Raw genomic sequence first — 21,252 nt, 5'->3', positions numbered from 1 at the left:
GCAAGAAGGAAAGCACAGACCCTATCGAACATCTTCGGGGGTCTTCTCGGCGAGAAGAACACCACTCGACGAACAGGTTCCACTTCAGGGCGTAAACACGTCTCGTGGACGGCGCCCATGCTGAAGTGATGGTGTTAAGTACCTCTGGGGGTAAGTCACCTAGAACCTCCGCGTCCCGTCCAGGGACCAGACATGGAGTTTCCAGAGGTCTGGGCGCCTGTGCCATAGGGTGCCCCGTCTCTGAGTCAGAAGATCCTTCCTCAGAGGAATGGGCCAGGGAGGGACTGTCACGAGGAGCATGAGTTCTGGGAACCAAGTCCGGGTGGGCCAATAGGGAGCCACCAGAAGGACCTGCTCCTCGTCCTCCCTGACTTTGCACAGTGTCTGCGCAAGTAGGCTCACTGGGGGAAACGCATATTTGCGAAGGCCCCGGGGCCAGCTGTGTGCCAGTGCGTCCGTGCCGAGTGTTCCCTCGGTCAGGGAGTAAAACAGCTGGCAGTGGGGGGTCTCTGAGGAGGCAAACAGGTCTACCTGAGCCTCCCCGAACTCTCTCCAGATCAGCTGAACCACCTGGGGGTGGAGTCGCCATTCTCCCGGAAGCACAGCTCGTGATAGCTCGTCGGCCACACGGTTGAGCACGCCGGGGACATACATGGCTCGAAGCGACCTCAGATGCTTCTGACTCCAGAGGAGGAGATGGCGGGCGAGTTGCGACATGCGACGGGAGTGTAGACCACCTTGTCGGTTGATGTACGCAACGGTCGCCGTGTTGTCCGTACGTACCAGCACGTCCCTGCCCTGTAGCGGCCTTTTCAAGCGGGTCAGAGCGAGATGTACTGCTAGCAACTCGAGGCAATTGATGTGCCAATGCATTTGGGGGTCCGTCCACACCCCTGACACTGCATGCCCGTTGTACGTGGCACCCCAGCCGGAGGCAGAGGCATTTGTGAATACCACAGCATGCCTGGACACCTGTTCCAAGGGGACTCCTGCCCGCAGGAACAAGGGGTCTGACCACGAGCTGAAGGTCTGGCGGCACGCCGGTGTGATTGCCACCCGGTGAGTGCCGTGATGCCATGCCCATCTCGGGATTCGGCCGTGAAGCCAGTGCTGAAGCGGTCTCATATGAAGCAGGCCGAGCGGGGTTACCGCTGCTGCTGCTGCCATATGCCCCAGGAGCCTCTGAAAGAATTTCAGTGGGACCGCTGTCCTGCCTTTGAACGTGTTCAAGCAGTTCAGCACCGACTGAGCACGCTGCTCTGTGAGGCGCGCTGACTGGGTGACCGAATCCAACTCCATACCGAGATAAGAGATCCTCTGCACAGGGGAGAGTTTGCTCTTTTCCCAGTTGACCTGAAGACCCAACTGGCTGAGGTGCCTGAGCACTAGGTCCCTGTGTTCGCATAGCTGATCTCGAGAGTGTGCTAGTATGAGCCAGTCGTCGAGATAGTTGAGGATGCGAACGCCCTGTTCTCTCATGGGAACAAGGGCCCCCTCCGTGACTTTCGTGAAGACACGGGGGGACAGGGACAGCCCGAAGGGTAGGACCTTGTACTGATATGCTCGAGCCTCGAACGCAAAGCGCAGGAATGGCCTGTGTCGAGGAAGAATCGAGACATGAAAGTACGCATCCTTCAGGTCGATCGCTGCAAACCAATCTTGGGGACGGATGCATTCGAAAATGCGTCTCTGCGTGAGCATTTTGAACGGTAGCTTGTGGAGGCTCCGATTCAAAACTCGCAGATCCAAGATCGGTTGTAACCCACCACCTTTCTTGGGTACAATGAAGTAGGGACTGTAGTGCCCTGACCTCATATCGGCTGGAGGGACCGGCTCTATCGCATCCTTCGCCAGTAGGACTGCGATCTCCGCTCGCAAGACATGGGCATCGGCTGCTCTCACTGTAGTGGAGTGGATGGCCCGAAACTTGGGGGGACGCCGGGCGAACTGAATCGCATAGCCGAGCCTGATGGTTCGAATGAGCCAGCGACACGGACTGGGGAGCACTAACCAGGCTCGCAGAGACCATACAAGCGGGACCAAAGGGACCGTAGGCGTACCCGGAGTGGGGCAGCGAGGTGGAACACAGGGACGCAGCTCGGGAGGCTCTCTCTGGGAGGCGGCCCGTAGCGGAGTCTGAGTGTGCTGTGCAGCACTTACCTGGTTCCACGGGGCAGGAGGTGCGGGAGGCGGCTCGGTGGCGTTCTCGGACCGTACACAGCTGCCGGCTGGCGAAAGAAGAGGCGGATGAGAGTGGTGAGGATTCCAACCCCCCACTGCTCTCCGGGTCTTCTTCGGACCCAGAGATGATAGAAACTGCTCTTTTATTGAAAATTTGGGTACCGCTGGTTTTAAGGCCAGCGGCGGAACACAAACAAAATGAAACAAAGGATTTACCACCCGGCCCTCTTCCGGGGGAGGGAGCGATGCAGTCATCGTCTCCTGGAGAGCAGTCCCTTCCATCTCTGGGTCGCCGTCCTAGGGCCGCTTACCCTTGGGTTTGCCGCCCCTCTTGGCGGGGGCCTGGACGGGCGGGGCGCCCTGCCTGCGACTGGCTCCACGGCGCCGTTTAGATGGAGGCTGCTGCTGCGGCGCGGGAGCAGGGGCAGACGCAGGAGGACGCCCACGGCCACGAGCAGACCGAGGAGCCGCAGGCGGTGGGGTGGAGGCAGCAGCTGACCGCCGCGGCAGGATGTGTCTGATGGCCTCAGTCTGCTTCTGTACAGCCGAGAACTGCTGGGCGACGTTCTCGACCGCGTCGCCGAAGAGGCCGGTCTGGGACACGGGGGAGTTAAGGAACCTGATCTTGTCGGTCTCCCGCATGTCAGCCAGACACAGCCAGAGATGGCGTTCCTGGACCACTAGTGTGGACATCGCACGACCCACTGACCGCGCAGTGACCTTCGTCGCACGAAGCGCGAGGTCAGTTGCGGCACGAAGTTCTTGGAGAACTTGTGGATCATGACCACCCTCGTGCAGATCCTTCAGAGCCTTGGCCTGATGAACCTGCAACAACGCCATAGCGTGCATGGCAGAGGTAGCTTCACCACAGGCCTTGTAAGCCTTGCCGGTCAGGTCCGACGAGTACTTACAGGCCCGGGAAGGAAGACACGGTTCTCCACGCCAAGTGGAGTTAGGGCACAGTTGCATAGCAACGGCCCGTTCCACTGGCGGGATACGCGTGTATCCCTTAGCTGCCCCCCCATCAAGGGTGGTGAGGGAGGAGGAGCCACCGAGACGGTTTCTGGCAGTAAAAGGTGCCGTCCACGTCCCTGTGAGCTCCTCATGCACCTCCGGGAAGAAAGGCACTGGGGTGGGTTGATGAGAACCAGCGCGCGCCACCCCGAGATACCAATCGTCCAACCTCGAGGGCTCGGGACACGGTGGAGGGTTCCACACGAGCCCGATCCTGTTGGCGGCCCGGGAAAGCATGGCCATCATCTCCGGGTCCGACTCGGGCACCGCTGCCACACCCGAAGGAGGCAGCGGCTCCGAGCCGTCGTCCGCAGAGAAGTCTGACCCACCCTCCGATGCAGCGTTCGACATCTGGTCGTCGCAGGGAGCGCCGAACGAAACGACTGGTACACATCTCGAGGATGGTCCAGAACGTTCCGTTGGCAGCTCAACTGGTTGCGGAGCATGAGAGGAGTGAGGGTTCCTAGGGGGTTGGTTCCCCGAAGGAAGCGCGCTCACTGTAATCCTCAGGTCACCCGTGTCACTGCCCGTAGCAACCCGCGAAGGGGGGTTGGAACGAGGTGCAGGCACGGGGACTCCGCCCCTTTGCAGGAACGTGAGTCTCGACCTCAGCTCCGAGATGGTCATCTTCCCACAATGGGTACATGACTCATCCACGAACGCTGCCTGTGCGTGTTCGAGGCCCAGACACACAACGCAGCGATCGTGACCATCCCGCGACCCCAGGTAACGACCGCATCCAGAAACACACAGATAGAATGTCATCTTGAAAAAGACGCAAACTATCTGTGTAAGCTCTTTTAGAGACTGCTCTCCTTGGTGCTGAAGCACGCAGGGGAACGGTCACAGCGAACACAGACAGGAATGTGCACCTGTCTGTGCGCAATTCTCTCTCGCTGGTCTTACCAGCAGTGAAAACGGCCGTTGAGCGCTTTATTCGCGCACCTTACCAGCCGTAAAAACGGCCGTTGAACGCTTTAATCGCGCACCCTACCAGCCGCGAAAACAGCTTTTTTGTTTGCTCAGTTTTAAAACAACAAACAAAGAAGAGAGAGAGAGAAGAGAAAAAGACCGCTCGCGCTGCTGTGCCGTCACGCCCGCACCAAAGTGGAGAGATCCAGAAGAGGCTTGCTTTCAAATTCACTCTGTTCAGCATACGAAGTGCTTGGCTCCGAAGCAAAAAGCTAGTGTGCAATCGCACCAGCTGCTTGTTAAATACCCGCGCTGCGAGGCTGCACAGCTGTTGCAAATGATTGCACGCCAATGTGTATTGGCTTGTTTTAGTTTCACTCGAAGTAGATTGGCCTCTCTAGCGAGATTCCTATTGGTCAGTCATGACCTACGTTGTAGTGACTGACCGATAGGGAACAATTATGTTAATGAAGGCCAAAATTAGCAAAAATTTACAGTATGAGCCCTTTACCATCTTAAAATGATAAATTGATATAAAGTCATGGTATAGCTTTAATGTTTTTTTTTGTAACTGGGTATGTTTAGGCATAAAGTCTAATTAAAATAAATTCCACATCTCTGTTACTTACTTTGTGGAGAAGAGGAATATTCTTAACTGAAAAGAACTGCTCACGTAGTTCTGTTAAACTAAAAAGAGAAAAAGACATGATTGTTAGGAATTGATTGTTACAATTTTTAAAGTTATAATTTATAGACATTTTAAGAAAGAAATCATTTACCTGTTGAGAGTATGTTGACAGTCTATGTAGTTGTATAGCTGAGCTCCAGAAACTCAATAATGAGGGGTTGTGAGTGTGACAGTTACAGATTTGAAAAAACAAAAAGGCGGGAATAAAGAACCCTACACTCAAACACACAGAATCATTTCAGCATATAAAGGGTTCTTCAGGACAATACGGTACAAAATAGAACTGTTACTACTTGTAAAGACATTTAAAGAACCATCTTTTTTAGAGTGTACATGTAACATATGTATAGGGATGGGACGATTACCGGTTTCACTATAAACCACGATAAAATGTACTGACGGTTAGTAATATCGTTTAAAATTCAATTATCATTAAAACCGTGTTTGATTATCGCGATTTTAATAACTCACTATGAATCCTGTCCAGCCAGCAACAGTCTGACGCAGCGCGCAATGTTGTTGTTTTTTTCTATTCGAGAAGGAATGGCGGACAGCGGTGACCGTGTTCGGGAGATATTTCAGCCTTTTAAGAGGACCAAATCTGAGATGTGGTCATATTTTGGCATTTACAAAAATCCTGAGGGAAACTTAATCGAGGATGGTCACTCTGTCTGCAGAACATGCACAAAAAAGTCGCAGTGATAGGGGTAAACACTTCAAATCTGCCGAGTCGTCTTGTGTGACCATCACACACTGTTGTAGCGAACGCAAGGCAAGTTAACTTTGATCTCAATACTAAAACTACGTCTGGGAAATAATTGGGCACAAAATGTTGTTTTGAGTTGAAATATTTTATCTCACTCCCTTGAAATAAACTTGAAGCTTCCGCGAAGAAAAGCTCGCAGCAATAAGTGGCTTTGAGCCAAAGACGAACGATCAAGTTCAAACAAGACTATTAAGAGTGACATTTAAGAGATAATAATGTATATTCATTGTACTCTTATTACACCGATTTTTTTTTACCACATAATTGCGGGGACATATTGAATACAGATTAATGTCTCTATTCTTATTTGTTAAATCCATTTTGTACAGCGTACAAAACTCGTCCAGACAAGATGATCTCAACAATATTATCAAATTCTGTAAACAATAAATCAACTCTGATTTAATTTTCAATACAATCAAAATCGGAGACGCAAGATGACAAGTTGTATTTGAATGAAATGAGAGCGTGCGTCCGTTGTGATACATGGATGTGCGCTGAGTTATAATGCGTTGCTATTGACGACGGTCATTATAAGGAAGGAAATGCAACAGAATCTTGCTTTAAAAAGTGCATAGAGCTGCTCTTTTTATTTGTTGTCTGTTGATTCTCAAATATAAAACTTGTTGAAATGTTTTCAGTGTGAGCATCAGTTCTTTTTTAACACTTTCATCTTGTTTTAACAAAACCGTGATAATATTGATAATCACGATAATCGTGATATAAAATTTTCATACCGTCCCATCCCTACATATGTAACAAGGACACTGTAAAATAGTGTTACCCACTTTATTTTACAGTAAATTATGCATTACAAGCAACTAACCATAAAAACTCTACTCCTAACCCTAGCCTTATAGTAAGCTATAAGCTAGAGTGTCGCCATAATGCTAAGATGTTATTTGAGATTTCTATGGTGTTACTATGTGGTTGCTAAGGTGTTCTGAGTGATTGTTGGTGTTTTGCCACCATGCTGGGGTGTTATTTGTGGTTGCTATGGTGTTGGTATGTCCCTATAATACTCTGAGGTGCGTTTCAAGTACCACTATGTAACTCATGATGGAGCAAAATACTTCAGATTATTTATCGGTTTGATTTTTTTGTCCGATTTTTATCTTACGCCAGATTATTGATGTAAATAAACGAAAACTATCGGTCTTCCTCTGTTAGAGGGAACCAACCTCAACTTTCAGATGCCATCTTTATTTTCTAGCTCAACTGCTCAATTGGAAAGCACAGGATTGTGGGATATCAAACGCAGCAACAGAAACATCTATGCTAACATTGATAACAACATCCAAGCTAACATTGGATTCGGACATGCCTTGATGCCTTCCGGACTTTCTTAATGCCTGAAGCTTTCAGACGCAGCTCATGTCATACTAGCAATAAACTACACTTCTAACCACAGGATGAGAGCTGTGGTTCCGACCACACAACTTTGTGATGCTGGAAACACAGTTTTGTTAAACTATGTTGCTAACAAGAGAACTTTCAACCATAGTTGACTAATAATGTTTTTAGGAAATGGAAACGTACCCCATGTCTCTATGGTTCAGGTCCCTTACTTCAATGTAAATCTGTTTAAATTCTTGGCCAATTTTATCATAAAGGGGAAAATTGGACATCTTTGCTCTTTTTGAGCTTCCCTTCATGTCTGTAATACAACTGCTCTAAATAATGCAAAGGCTTTGTTCAAATGGCTATGTATGTGCAATAGAAGGCAAATAGTGATGCTTGCTTTAGCAAACACTTATAATGAATAAGCATGCATGCATGATAGAGAGAGAGAGGAAGTATGGAGGAGAGATTATCAAGTATTAAGGAGTCTAACAAGATGACAAGTTTAAACAACACAACCACACTGCATTCCTGCTCTTTATTTAACTCTCCACCTTCCAAAATCCCTCCAAGATTCACTTAGCAATGCCTCTGTCGGCCGCTCTAGTCGGAACAAGCAGAGTTTAGGACCGTGAAAGCTTTGCCCTAGATAAAATGTTCAGTAATTAATACCCATGCCATATCAATTATGACTGCGTCTCCCTTAGAACTAAACACAAAATGTTTGCTAATCCAGAGGTCACAAGGCAGATTCATATCATAAACAGGGGAGTGGGAAAATTAATGAGATTTATGAGAGCAAGTAAATCAGAGCACACTTTCTTTATGCATGAAATCATAAAGAAATGAATGAGTTAAAGTCAAAAAATTAATAAGATAAGATAAGAAAAGGCAGATGTTAGCATTCTACAGCATGCATACTTGCCTTATTTAAGCATCTGACCATGTGTGAAAGACGAACCCCTTGTCGATTCCCATTAACCCCTCATTTTCTCAAAATCGTTTAGTCTGTCCTTGGCCCAAATGCATAAGGACTGGTCAATGTTAAAGGCTTGAGGGTATATGGTGACATATATACTTGTAAATAGCAAATCTTAAAGTCACCCAAATCCATCAGGATTTACTAAACTTCTGCAGTGCGACAAGAATCATAGAAACCTAATCAGTGAGGAAGCCGTTTAGAAGACTGAACATGGAATAAATACTCATATTGTCTCAAATATTTTATGTCTGTGTGTCAACTAAACATTAAAATAGTGTGATTCATTTGCAAAAAAAAAAAGAAAGAAATTAAATGGATAGATCACTCTTATGCAGAACACAAATAAAGGGATTTTAAAGAATGTTGCAGCTGTTTTTACCCATACAATGTAAGTCAAAGGGTTCCAAAAGTTTTTAGTTCCAAAAAGGACAAAAAAAAAGTGTAAAATAATCCATGCAACTCCAGCGGTTTAATACAAGTCTTCAGGTGCGGTCAAATTTGCAAAATTTTGTGAGCAAAAAAAAGGTATATTGTCAATAGTGTAGTGTGAAGCACAGCTTTTAAACAAGCAACCTTCTGTATGTCAATGATGTGAATTCACTTGAACAACCCATTGGGAAATCTGCTTTGGGAAATCTGGTGCAAAATTCCCAATCACTTGGAATACTGTTGAATTAACTGGATTTCGCCATTGAAAACTTAAGGTAAATGTGAACACATTTTTCAGAATAGAATCATTTTGTATGATTTGTATGCTGAGCAAAGTTTAAGTGGTAAATATCGAATCAAATCATTGATCAACAAACCTATACAAAGGCCAAATATGGTGAACTTCATTCATTTTTTTACATGACTTAAAGTCACACAAACACTAAGGTAAAATACTTTTATGTCTTTTTTGGAGCTTGAAACTTTTTCACCCGATTGACTTTCAATGTATGGACAAAAATAAGTAAGTTCTTCAAGTATCTTCTTTTGGGTGAACTATTCATTTAATTAAGCTGACCTGTATGTAAATTCGTTAATAAGGAATTGTCCTACAACAAAAGATATTCAAGATTTAAATACCATCATGAACTATTTTTAAATGGACATATTGTCTAAAAAACAAGGACCTCATTGCGTGAGACACTGAAAAAGATTTATTTTTGTAATTTTGTTTAGTGACGCCAATGTTCATATTTCATACTGCAGTTTCAGAATCCATTTAACAGTCCTCCAATATTGGTGTTGACCTGACCCTTATGACCTGCACAACGTTTATGCCTATAATGAGAGCAATCTTGAAACCATAGAAGCATTTCTCTGTTCGCCCTTTAAGCCTGAGAACAGGAAAGTGGATTATGCTGACGACAGGTCTGATGTGAAACTGATCTGGTGTGGTAACACGATGCCTTTGTCCAAGTCTTTCTTCTGTTACTGTATATATCTCATGCTCAATTTATAATTAAAGATCTAAACATATTCTGAATATGACAGCTAGATTTCATCATTAACTCCTACAGCTGTCTTACATGTTGGAAGGAAAAGTGGACTTTGATGCATTCAACGAATTTGTCCTTTTTGCATGATTTACTGTGCAACATAAATCCATGTGCAATGATTAACATTACAGTTCAGTTAGTAATGCTGTTTTGAAGTCTACCATGTGACTTGATTATGCATGTAAACCTGTAGTCTTTATATATCAATGGCTGCATATGAATAATTTGTCAGAGTATAACGCAATTACATAAGAAAAGATCAAAATGATTAGTGTGCACAAATCTGGATGGGATGTGACTGGTTCTGATGTGACTGATTTGAGGATGGCTTGTTATCTTCAATGATCAGTGTTATTGTGGATGTTAAAAAAGGTTAAAAAGGTTGAGTTGAACACAGAAAGTAATTAGCAGAAGAACATTTAGGAGGACTTATTTAAGACAAATCAGAAAAATGTCCAAAAGATGTCTTATTTTAAGTATTTATTGTGAATCTTCAAAGATTAAATTGATTGATTATACCAATTAATGATTACAGTTTGCATTTTAAGAGTAAATGATCCTTAATATTTCTTATTAAGCCAACAGGATGGTGAAGATTGCAAACGTGGTACTTTTTTTCTTAAAGTGAATGAAACTGTACCGATCACAAATGTTTGTGGTTGGATCATAAAACATTTATTCATTTTACAATGACAGCTTAAAGGCCCCCTGCAATCAAAATTTTATTTTTTTAGCTCTTAGGATGAATATGTTAGCCTTAATGTTATAAAGAAGCTGGTGACTTCCAAAACAATGACAAAATTCCCATTTAGGAGATATAAGCATTCAAAACTTAGTATCTCACTTCCGCTAAAATGGATCACGGATTTGTATGACGTCACTGCGGACTTCAGCTTCTCATCACATCTTCTGTCCAATCAAATGTTCTCTAGAATCTGAAGCTCCGCCCCCTATGCTATAAACACCACATGGCCATAGCGACCGTGTCTGTAGCTACCTGACTGTACGTTCGGTTGTAAACGAATGCTCAGTGTCAGCTGCTCATCAGTTAACTGGCAGAGTTTTTGGAGTAACACATACTCTGGGATATTGTTTATTTCGAGTCGGAGTGACTGTCAGGCACTTCGGAAAGCGAGTAACTTTAGAAAACTGAATCAGCGCTGACTCTGTTTTGAACGATTCAGTTCGATTTGGTGAACTGGTTCGACCAGGTTACTAAATAAGAACCGGTTCAAAAGAACGATTCATTCACGAACCGGACATCACTACCGTTGTCACGTCACGGAGCAATATGGGTTGGAGTTGTGTGTTCGGTTGCTCAAAGCTCAAGTTTTATTCGGTTTTCAGAATGAAATGGCTACAATTTATTCACACCTCTAACGTTACTATTGAATCCAACGTATCAGCGCTCGTATTCTTTTCCATGGTGCTTTCAAGTACTACTTGCAGTCTGTCAGGTAAACTAAACGCTATTGGCTATTTGAAAAAAGGCAGAGGAGCCATTCAATATGTCCCGCCTTAACTTTCGTTTCAGTGGAAATTACGTCAGCGCATCATACAAAGCTGCGTGTTTCAAGGCACTTCAGTGGGCCTTTAAAGCAACACCAAGTAACTTTTCCTCTGCGGTCGATTGTCCATTACCGCTGTCGTAAATAATGTAGCCTACCGCAGCCTACTGTCACACGCACATGCTCTCTGTTTATCCAGCACCGGCTTTGGAATCAACAATGGCCACAGACAAGGTAGAGTATGATGCATGATTTTATGAAAGTATGATGTATTGCGACATCACAAACGAGCAATTGTAACGCTTGCCGCAAAGCAAGTCAAATTAGTAGTTTTCTTTGTTCCCTTGTGAAAACGAAGCACACTTTAGCGTATGTTAATAGAGAACACATATCATAGAAATATTATGCTTTAAAAATATACTAAGATTAATTAAAACGCATAATTATGGAAGCTCGTTTCTGCTACAGAATAAAATATTTTAAAAGATAATTGAGATAATTTATCTTACAATTGCGAGTTTACATCTCACAATTCTGACTTTATTTCTCAGAATTGCGAGATATATAGTCAGAAATGCGGGATGTAAACTGGCAATTGTGAGAAAAAAGTCAGAATTGTGAGATAAAAAGTCACAATTACCTTTTTATAATTTTCATCCAGTGGCGGAAACAAGCTTGCTTACAATATTGCATGTTACACTACTTGCAGTAAAATGGAAATGTATTATAGTTATACTAAAACTTTTACTGACAATTATTTATGGTAAAAATATACTTTTTTTGGCAAAAAATATTTTCAAATAGGACAATGTAAAGTGACAGGACAGCAGGTTAGGGAAATGGGGGAAGGGGATGGTAACCCAGGCCGGAACTGAACATACAGTACGTGATGTGGGCAAGTGTGATACCGTCTGCACCACTGAGCTCAAATGAATGAAAATGATGCAGCTGAAATGTAGTACATTTAAAATATTTCAACTTTAAATGTAATATCAAATTACACGCTACATTTAAATCAGAGTCAAGTACTTTACATGTGCTTTAGTATGTTAGTCAACAAAGAAAAACTTTTAATTTGACATCTCAAAGTGTGAAATCTATTTGTTTCACAAGTGCTTTACTTGCATATACGGATGTAAAGCATTTAGTAAATAATATTAATGATGTAGAGCATCATAAAATAGCTGAATGGGCTGTAATGTACTTTTATTTCAGCTGAGCGGCTGTGAGTGACAGATATAAGTGTGTATCATTGTGTATTTGTGTGTTTAACAGGTCATTTATCCCCAATGGCCAAACATGCTTTTGTCTCTTAAAATATCTATCACACACCACACACTGTCACTCCACTGCCTCAGGCTAGTGGTGTACAAACAGAACAGGAGGACACTTCAACACACACACACACACACACACACACACACACACACACACACACACACACACACACACACACACACACACACACACACACACACACACACACACACACACACACACACACACACAATATATAGAATATTGACTGTCCCTTTTTAAAAAGAAAAACAGATTATTTATTTTATGAATTAATACTTTTTTCTATATCCCAAAAACGTCACATTTCCAGAAAGAAATGTTTCTGAGCAAAAGAACATGAACAGCTTGTGAAATGAAGCGTTGCAGTCTCGGCACAGACACACACTGTCTTTGAACCGCAGCGGGTAAACATATGCACTGCACATCACTGAGATATCATTCAACACAAGTGCAATGACGTCATTCATTTACACCCCCCCCCCCCCCCCCCCCCTCCTCCTGTTTTATTATCTCTCTTTTCTTTCTTCAGTCATTACAAAAAAAATCTCATCAAAGGGCATAGAGGAGAAGGATAAGAATAGCTTGAGCACTATTTATAGTCTCCATCACAACAGCACCTTCTCTCCTTCTTGCTCGCCGGACATTTATTGATGAAAAGAGGGAATGAGTGAAGATGAGATATACATTTCTGCAGATGGGGCGATTTGCATTTGGTGTGTTACAAAAATAGAAATGTTTAATCGATAATGACATTGCTGCATATTTAAGAATAGCAAAGACAGTGAGTGGAGAATTTTGAATGTGACTAAAGCTACGGCACACTGGCATCTTAATAACCGTTACAAAAAAGTACTGTGGTGGTACCATAATACAGTGATGGTATCATATGGTAAAACCATGGTATTTTAATATATCATGGTACTGAATGATTATGATTTTCATTCTCCAAAAAAGCATTCAAATAACACCATGGTGTGTCCAAACCAGATCATGGTGTTTCTTGTTAGTGACTAACTGCTCTCCTTAGATTTAAACTTTCATTTATATTTTAAGTATAACTTTTTAACTGTTTTCTTTTAACTTTTCTGATAATGTTCTGAGTAACCAAAATACTTAAATAAAGTTTAAGTTCTTTAATCAACAAGTGTTTCTGGTTTACCTTCTATATAATGGTTTCCAATTTCTTTCCATCCATCCACCCTTGTTTGATAGTGTTATTTTAGTATTATTTATATACTATTTAACTATTATAGTTCTTTTGACATTTTTATTAGGTTTGTTTTATATATATATATATTTTTTTTATATATATATTACTATTTAGGTTTAATTTATCTTTATTTCAGTTTTAGTTTTTATTTTCTTCCTGCTAGTAATTTTCACTCAAGAAAAAAAGCTGTTGAACCAACTTAATTAAATTAAGGAAAGCATTTCCACAAAATTTAATTACATTTTTCCAACAAAATCTAATTTGTCTGAAATGATTTGTTGTAATCTTGCTGTATGAGCTTAAATTAATTTAGTCAAGACAACTAAAATAATTATGTCATTCCTACTAGATAAAGTTGTCAAGTTAACTCGATTTCAATTTTGTCCTGCCTAAAATCGCCAACATTATAATTTTAGCTAATTTGACTCTATAGTTACTTCCAATGATAGAAGCTGCTAGCGTTCAATTTAATTAAATCAACTTTTTACATAGTAATATTAGATATGACTTATGCAGGTCTGTGAGTGAAGTTTAATGCATATGTAGAGTATAAGTGCCCACAGCCTAAAGAGTCGTCACTCTTCTGTATAATGGTAACCACAAAATTCAAAAACATTACAAGTCCTCTAAGTTTCTAACATAACTGAACATTACCAAACAACATCTTTCCATTTACTGAAAAACACATAAAATAACACTTTAATCCCTAAATTTACCCTCCTAATGCAGTCCCTAGCAAAGCATGCTGGGACCTACAGATCCACTGCCCAACTGTTAGTTGTCAACAAAAATGATTCATGTAGTTTTCACACAAATTAATTAAGTAAACTTCAGTTTTAAATATATTAGGTTGATTGAACACAATTAAATTAAGTTGTGACAAAATATTAAACAATCATGTTACTTTAGCTTATTTTAATTAATTAAATTTACCAAGAGGCAAAAATAATTTTTTTGAGTGTACGTTGACTTAAACACGAGATGTTGTAGAAGAAAGACTGAAATATTATTATAAAATGTGCTCCAATAATCCAATAAACATACTCCAATAATCTTAGATTGTATACAATGTATTATATTAAATAATAGTCAGTTTCATTTCATTAAACCCTTGGTAGTTTGATAGTGAAGTTGCACCTAAAAAACCTAGTGAAGACTAGACCAGATAAAATAAATAAAAGCCCATTAAGACAGCTATGCATAAATGCATGCGTATTATCAAGAAAATAAATATGTAATATTAAAAATTTTATATATATTTTTTTTAATTGTAGTCTTTTAAAAAAAACTGAAATAATAAACTAAGTGCAATCTAGTGTTGTCAAAAATATAAGTGTTCAGATTACTGAATTATCTGAAATACGCAGAATAGATAGAGAAGCCAACACGATATCAGCTGCACTTTCTCTCTCTCCTCTCTCCAACAGCGAGTTACACACAAGCCCGTCTCTCCTCACTCACTCGTTTTATTTGCTCTAGATGAGTGTTGTTGGTGTAACAGGGCTTGAATTTCAGCGTGTTATTGCACCTACTGCACACAACTTTACTCGTTGCTGCAGATTTTGTGTTCACACCCAGAGTGTGCGCGCATAAAGCCGCATCTCAGTGCTAAATTGAGTTCTTTTTCGCTGCTTATTGCACTTAAACAGTCAAATACACACAAAATAATGTCAAAATGCCGGTCTTGGTGAGTATTCACGTAAACGTAGTGACCTTTCAAGTGATTCCGGCGCGTTGCAGATCAGCTCAATCCGAACAATTGTAGTTAAAAAGTATATATATATATATATATATATATATATATATATATATATATATATAATTTTTTTTTTTTTTTTTTTTTTTTTTTTTAAATGATCTATCGTTTCGCTAGATAAGACCCTCCTCGTCAGCCGCTGGAGCACTTCAAAGACCTTTGAAACTGCATTGATTTGGACTTCAAAACGCTGGTTGTCATTGAAGTCCATTATTCGAAGAAAAATCCAGAAATGTTTTCCTCAAAAAACTTAATTTCTCTTCCACTGAGGAAAGAGAGACATGGATATCTTGGGTGGCATTGGGGTGAGTAAATTATTAGGAAATTTGTCCTTTTGAGGTGAACTGATCCTTTAATTCTGTCCAGTTTTGCCTACACAGGGAAGTTTAACAGCAGAAGCTGAGCGCAGCATCAGTAGCACATGAGTGATGCAGCAATCACACTGAAGAGCATGATCTGCCTTAATAATGCATGGCCTATCTGTCCTTCAGACACTGAGAAGACACTCGGTGCGCCTGAGCCAACGCTGAGAAATGACCCAAAGAAAACACACACATCCCATTTACTTTAAGATAGAAATCTGCTGGTAACGTTATCACTGATCCAAACTGGGCATAACTTGATATGGTTTCAGTCAGTCCAAAACAGGGAGACACAAACAACTCAATTCATACACTGCCCCAAAGATCTATGGCCATCTAAATCTTTTAAATGATTTATGAATGTTTCATGGCAAGTAGATCAGATTTGTGAAAAACATTCATTTTTCCTTCTATTTCTGAAAAACAAAAAAATTTAAAAATCTGTGGTGCTGGCCTTTGCAAATCTCATTGTGATGATTCTAGGGTGTCGTGAGTGGTTGCTAGGGTTTTCCTATGTTGATAAGGTATATTTAATATACTTCTTTGCAGTTGCTAAGGTGTCGCAAGTGTTGCTACGATATGATTCAAAAAATACCTAACTTTTCAATCCAGTTCTGAATGTACTGATCATGTTAAAGGCTATGTTTACAAGTTATTTATTGAATCATTTTTTTAATTTCATTTTTGGCATGCGTGTTTTCATGTTTATCATTTTTGAAGGTCAATTGAAGTTTTCAAAAGTCAAGGTATATAGTAATTCACCATGTTTTCAGAACTCATGTCTCATCATACAGCAGGTGATTACAGCCATGCTAATATTTAGACCAACGGCATGATTGGGATATGACATTGCTGAAATACAAAAGTTTAATAAACCAGAAGTTAATATTGACAAAATTACATTTTACCTTGTCTATTTTTGCCAATAATAACAGCTCTAAACTAAGTCAAAGCAGCAACACACAGTAGTTCCTAAATGAATCAGTGTTATGAAAGAAGCAGTGAATAATTCAATGACTCACTCAAAAAGACAGTCCTACTGCATCAACTTCCATTTTTCTTAGTGATTATTATCGCCAGTTTATCAGGAAGTGAAGATTTTGTTATTTTCGACTGACTGGATGAAACGGTGCTTTATTCACAAATATTTTATCCGATATTCCAATTTTGCGCAAGAGTTAAATTCACAACTTTCGGATGGAAACAAAGCTAATGTAACCTGGTGAAAGAGTCCTTAAAACATCCCCAATTATTCACACATTGACAAACGCACTCTCATGCCAATTAGTAACTATTTTACGTTTTGGCAAATTGGTGTTAGCCTAATTCATATGAATTTGTACAATATAATTTTTGAAAATTTCAAATTATCCCACTGAGAGTTAAGTTTAGGGATGTGGACCTTCACGCTAAATTTTTCCTAAAAATCACAAGTTTCCGTCCAAATAACACCCGAAATCGACACCTCGTCAGTCAGTTACGTTTTCTCATGAGACTGACAGTCTATCTGGAATGCGGTAACACATTGAATTAAGTCAAAGGTCTGTACATCAGCACTCTGTAGGCCAATCAAATTCAAGGCCCAGAACTATCTGCTGACCTGCACTGTACACGACACAGCAAACATAAACTCAGCATTTAACTCCACGTATTGCTGATAAAAAAGTAAGAGCTGAGTGCTTATAACATGTAAAAGTGCACTGATGGAGGTGCAGCCTCTGAGTGTCTATGAGGATAGTCATGAAATATGCAGGAGAAAGCCATCACAGAACAAGAAGCCATTAGAACCTCGTGGCTTTCTGAAATATTAATAAGACCAAACCGAACGCTCCTTCCTTAGCTCAAAAGTTTATAAACACAACACCGGAGAGAGATACAATGTATCCGGGATGCACGTCACTCTTTCTGTCATCTCTTTCGTCGACTAGACCTCTTTCACTTTGTTCCATTAGTGCAGATGTACATAAATGGACCATCAGAAAATAACTCAACAGATACTTTAAAAGTTGGTAGAAACTTTTTAGCCCTTTTCACTGATCTAGGATGAGCTAAACCACTATAAGAGGACAGTTTCCTGACTTTTTCTCAAACGTAAAGAGAGGAAATGGTGCTTGATTCCATTAGACTGCATTTACATTAGTGTGTAAGGTGTCTGGGAACTAATAGTGATACTGTAAAGAGCTCGACTACACATCCACATCATCATCAGTTATCATCAAACACTTAAACCTGCAGCGGAGCTGAAGGACAATAACCGCATTAAGGCTGCCTCATGACCTTTATAGATTCAATTATATTTATATTAGCAAAACTGCATGCAGATTTGTATAGTTTCCAAGAATGTTTTGAAAGGAAGTGCAATGTCATGAGTATTTCCCAGAAATGGGTTTGCTCATTTATCTTGACTGGAACATAGAGAGCATGATGGGAAGAAATCCATTGGCTGCGTCTCAAAATTTTGCGAGCTGCCTGGCCAGACAGGATTTTTGGGCATCATCGAAACATTCAGTCTTTATGTGGTGCTTCCATTAGCTTTCCTGAGATCTTTAAAAAGTGGCATGGCAATGCCAAAGTCTTGGTGATGAAGTGAGCATATTCACGTCTTAAGTGCTATCTAACACCCGCCCCCCATGTCATAGTTACCTTTGGTTTGTCGTCATTGGGGATTTCTAAGGTGCTCCCTTGGGAAAACAAGTGCGCTTGTTTTGAAAGTGCAGTTGTATGCTTTACATATATTGATGTGTGACTAACATACTAAAGCACTAGTAAAGTACTTTTACATGATAATTTTAACTCTAGTGTGTTGTTTTATATTAGATTTAAAGTTAGTAATATACTTAAAACATTCTAAATTGCAACTTAATCATTACACATAATGATAAATTACAAATATTTTTAAATTTGTTTAAAAAGAAATTGCATTAAAGTTAGTTTACCATAATTGCTTGTCAGTATAGGTAGATTTTAACCATATTTTAAAGACAATACCTTTTTAATTAGGAAATTAGGAAAACGTTTAGGAAACATTACTATTTATGTTTTTGAAAAAAGTTTCTTATGCTCATCAAGCCTGCATTTATTTGAGCAAAATTACAGAAAAAAATGTAATATTGTGAAATATTATTACAATTTAAAATAATGATTTTATATTTTTATATACTTAAAAATGTAATTTATTCCTGTGATGCAAAGCTGAATTTTCAGCATCATTACTTCAGTCTTCAGTGTCACATCCTTTTGACTTTTTATTCATCAAAGAATCCTGATATAAGTATCACAGGTTATAAAAAAATATTAAGAGACACAACTGTTTCCAACATTGATAATAAATCAGCATATTAGACTGATTTCTGAAGGATTGATGAAGACTGGAGTAATTATGCTTAAAATTCAGCTTTGATCACAGGAATACATTTTATTTTAAAGTAAATTAAAATAGAAAACTATCATTTTAAATAGTAATAATATTTCACAATATTACAGTTTTTTTTTTCTTCTGTATTTTGATCAAGAAGAGCAGAAGAGAGTCTTCCAAAAACGTTATTTTATGTAATGTTTCCAAACTTTTGACCGGTGGGCCTAAAAAGGCACTCTTAAGTTCAACTATAATTGCATTTAATATAAATTTAAACTATCATATATTTTCGTGTAGCCTAATAATAAATAACACGCAATTGAGTGTCCGAAAAAAGAAGAAATTTAAAAAAATGACATCACGTTCACGCTTATATTGATTAAGTAGCCTATTGTTTTTGTAAGTATGCTGAAGTGTACTTCGATTGCACATGGGCTAAAGCTGCTGTCAAACCATGTGTGTTGTGAAATGAGCTAGACAAATAAAAGTGACTTGACTTTACTAATGAAACATGCTTCCCATAGCAAATAGTTTTCGATCAAAGACTTTTTCAGCAATCCTCCATCACTTTGGAAAGAGAGATGAGACATCTGCCATTCATTCTGCCTTACATCATGTTCATGTTAGCAAACACTGCAAATTAAATTACACAGCAAAAAAATATCCAACAGTTATAGGCTATGTTCAGTAATTATATTAGGCCTATTTATAAATGAAACACGTTTTGCATATAAATCTTTCTCTAGTATAAAGAAAGTCAAGGGCGTAACTGTTTAACAGACAATCCAGTGACGGCAATAATGAAACGAGCAAACCATAACCAAAGCGTCAACACTCCCTAGGCGTCTTCCACCTAAACAAACACGAGTATACAACTCAAAGAGGCCAGTAAACAAGAAATTGTCAATTCGACACGTTTTATAAGCATTATGTCCTCTCGGCATGTTTATAATCGCAGTAAAGAAGAGCATCGCATCATTGAGCGCGCGCACACCGGAGCACACGCTCGCGCCTACCTGGATGCAGCACGAGATCTCGGAGTCGTCGAGCAGGCGAACCGTGCACTGGACCTCCTGCGCGAGGGAGGACATGCTCGGACTCCGAAATCGAAGCATTTTCATGGCTCTTGGTTCCGCATAGCAAAGCAAAAAAGCGCCTTTGGTTTCAGTGAGGACGGTCACGCGTCGCTTATGTCGCCACCGGAGAGGAGGAAAGAGAGATGTCGCGTTATATGACCGGGAGAACGATCCCCCTTTTCTTTCTCTCCCCCTCCCTCCCGAACGCGCGCGCCTCTCTCCATCAGTTCAATCACATCAGCGAAATCAGCGAGCATCACCTGTAATGAACAACTACACACAATGTGTTGCCATAACAACGGGAGTTACAGGACAGTTTCCCCCTGAAAATTAATAGTTACCACTACTACTACTATTTGTGCTAGCCTACAGTAAAACCATATGAGAAAATAAAATTCACATGTGATAGAGCTTTTACAGTTATTTATATATTTCACCGTGGTTTATATAGGGAACACCGGGGCTAAAGGCACACCTTAAGAAAAATTGTGTAGCCTATGATTGCAGAAAAAATCTACAGATTGTATTGAACATTGATGGAGCGACAGATTTTGTGTGACAATAAATCATAAAAGTGGTTCATTTTGTTTAAAATATGATATATGTATGAGGTGACATGGGGCAAAAGGCACACGTTATTGATTCAAATACTTTGTCTATATAAATAATAAAGTTAATACTTGTTCAAAACAATCACTTTAGCAAAGTTTGTACTATTTTCCGTTTATTTTGATAAATAAAATATTTTTTCAATAAATATATTAATATTATATTATATGTAATTAAAATATGTTAAAATATAATAAATACTTATATAAAAATATTTTTAAAAATACAGAAACAAACTAATTTTAAAAAGTAAAGATTCTGAAAGCATTGACGGAGATCCCATAATAATTGAATATAGCTTTACAGTATTAACAATAAATTATATTTTATATGATATGGTTAATTATTGTGCCTTTCACCCCAACAGCATGGGCTCCTTTTACCCAAAATACCGTTTTACATAATCTTCCGTTATTGAAAAACTGTTAATTACCTTGAAAAAAAATTAAAATCATTAACAAGACCGTTGTCTCAAAATAAAGTCAATGAATTTTAGCGATTATCATTTGCTACTTAAATCTACAACATTTTAAAAGACAAAATATTATATCATTAGCAAAGAATCGAATTTCTGCCGTAAAAGTACGCACCAATGATCAGACACATTTCCACGTGCATCTTGACGTTTTAGTGCTGCGGCAAGTTTTCGTGCCATCTAGTGGTTTAGAGGAAAATAAAAACAAATGTGCTTTTTACACCGGTGTGCCTT

The 21,252-nt window shown here is 40.1% G+C and overlaps 3 protein-coding genes across 3 annotated transcripts in view; 2 read left to right on the top strand and 1 right to left on the bottom strand.

Moving 5' to 3' along the window:
• The window catches only part of frmd3 (FERM domain containing 3), a 116,347-nt gene extending 96,237 nt beyond the window's left edge, over window positions 1-20,110 (bottom strand). Inside the window, exon 1 of the mRNA XM_077223815.1 lies at window positions 19,875-20,110. Within this exon, the coding sequence (XP_077079930.1) occupies window positions 19,875-19,979 (105 nt within the window). The 5' untranslated portion in view covers window positions 19,980-20,110. The remainder of the gene's footprint in view (window positions 1-19,874) is intronic.
• naa35 (N-alpha-acetyltransferase 35, NatC auxiliary subunit) overlaps window positions 1-21,252 on the top strand; it is a 287,987-nt gene that overhangs the window by 101,825 nt on the left and 164,910 nt on the right. The gene's annotated exons all lie outside the window — the stretch shown is intronic.
• The window catches only part of rmi1 (RMI1, RecQ mediated genome instability 1, homolog (S. cerevisiae)), a 362,517-nt gene that overhangs the window by 304,946 nt on the left and 36,319 nt on the right, over window positions 1-21,252 (top strand). The window lies entirely within an intron of this gene.

The sequence above is a fragment of the Siphateles boraxobius genome, unplaced genomic scaffold, assembly GCF_051911475.1.
Source record: "Siphateles boraxobius isolate OS27281-9 unplaced genomic scaffold, OSU_SipBor_1 9, whole genome shotgun sequence".
Classification (NCBI taxonomy): Eukaryota; Metazoa; Chordata; class Actinopteri; order Cypriniformes; family Leuciscidae; genus Siphateles; species Siphateles boraxobius.
This window is presented reverse-complemented; position numbering and strand designations above follow the sequence as displayed.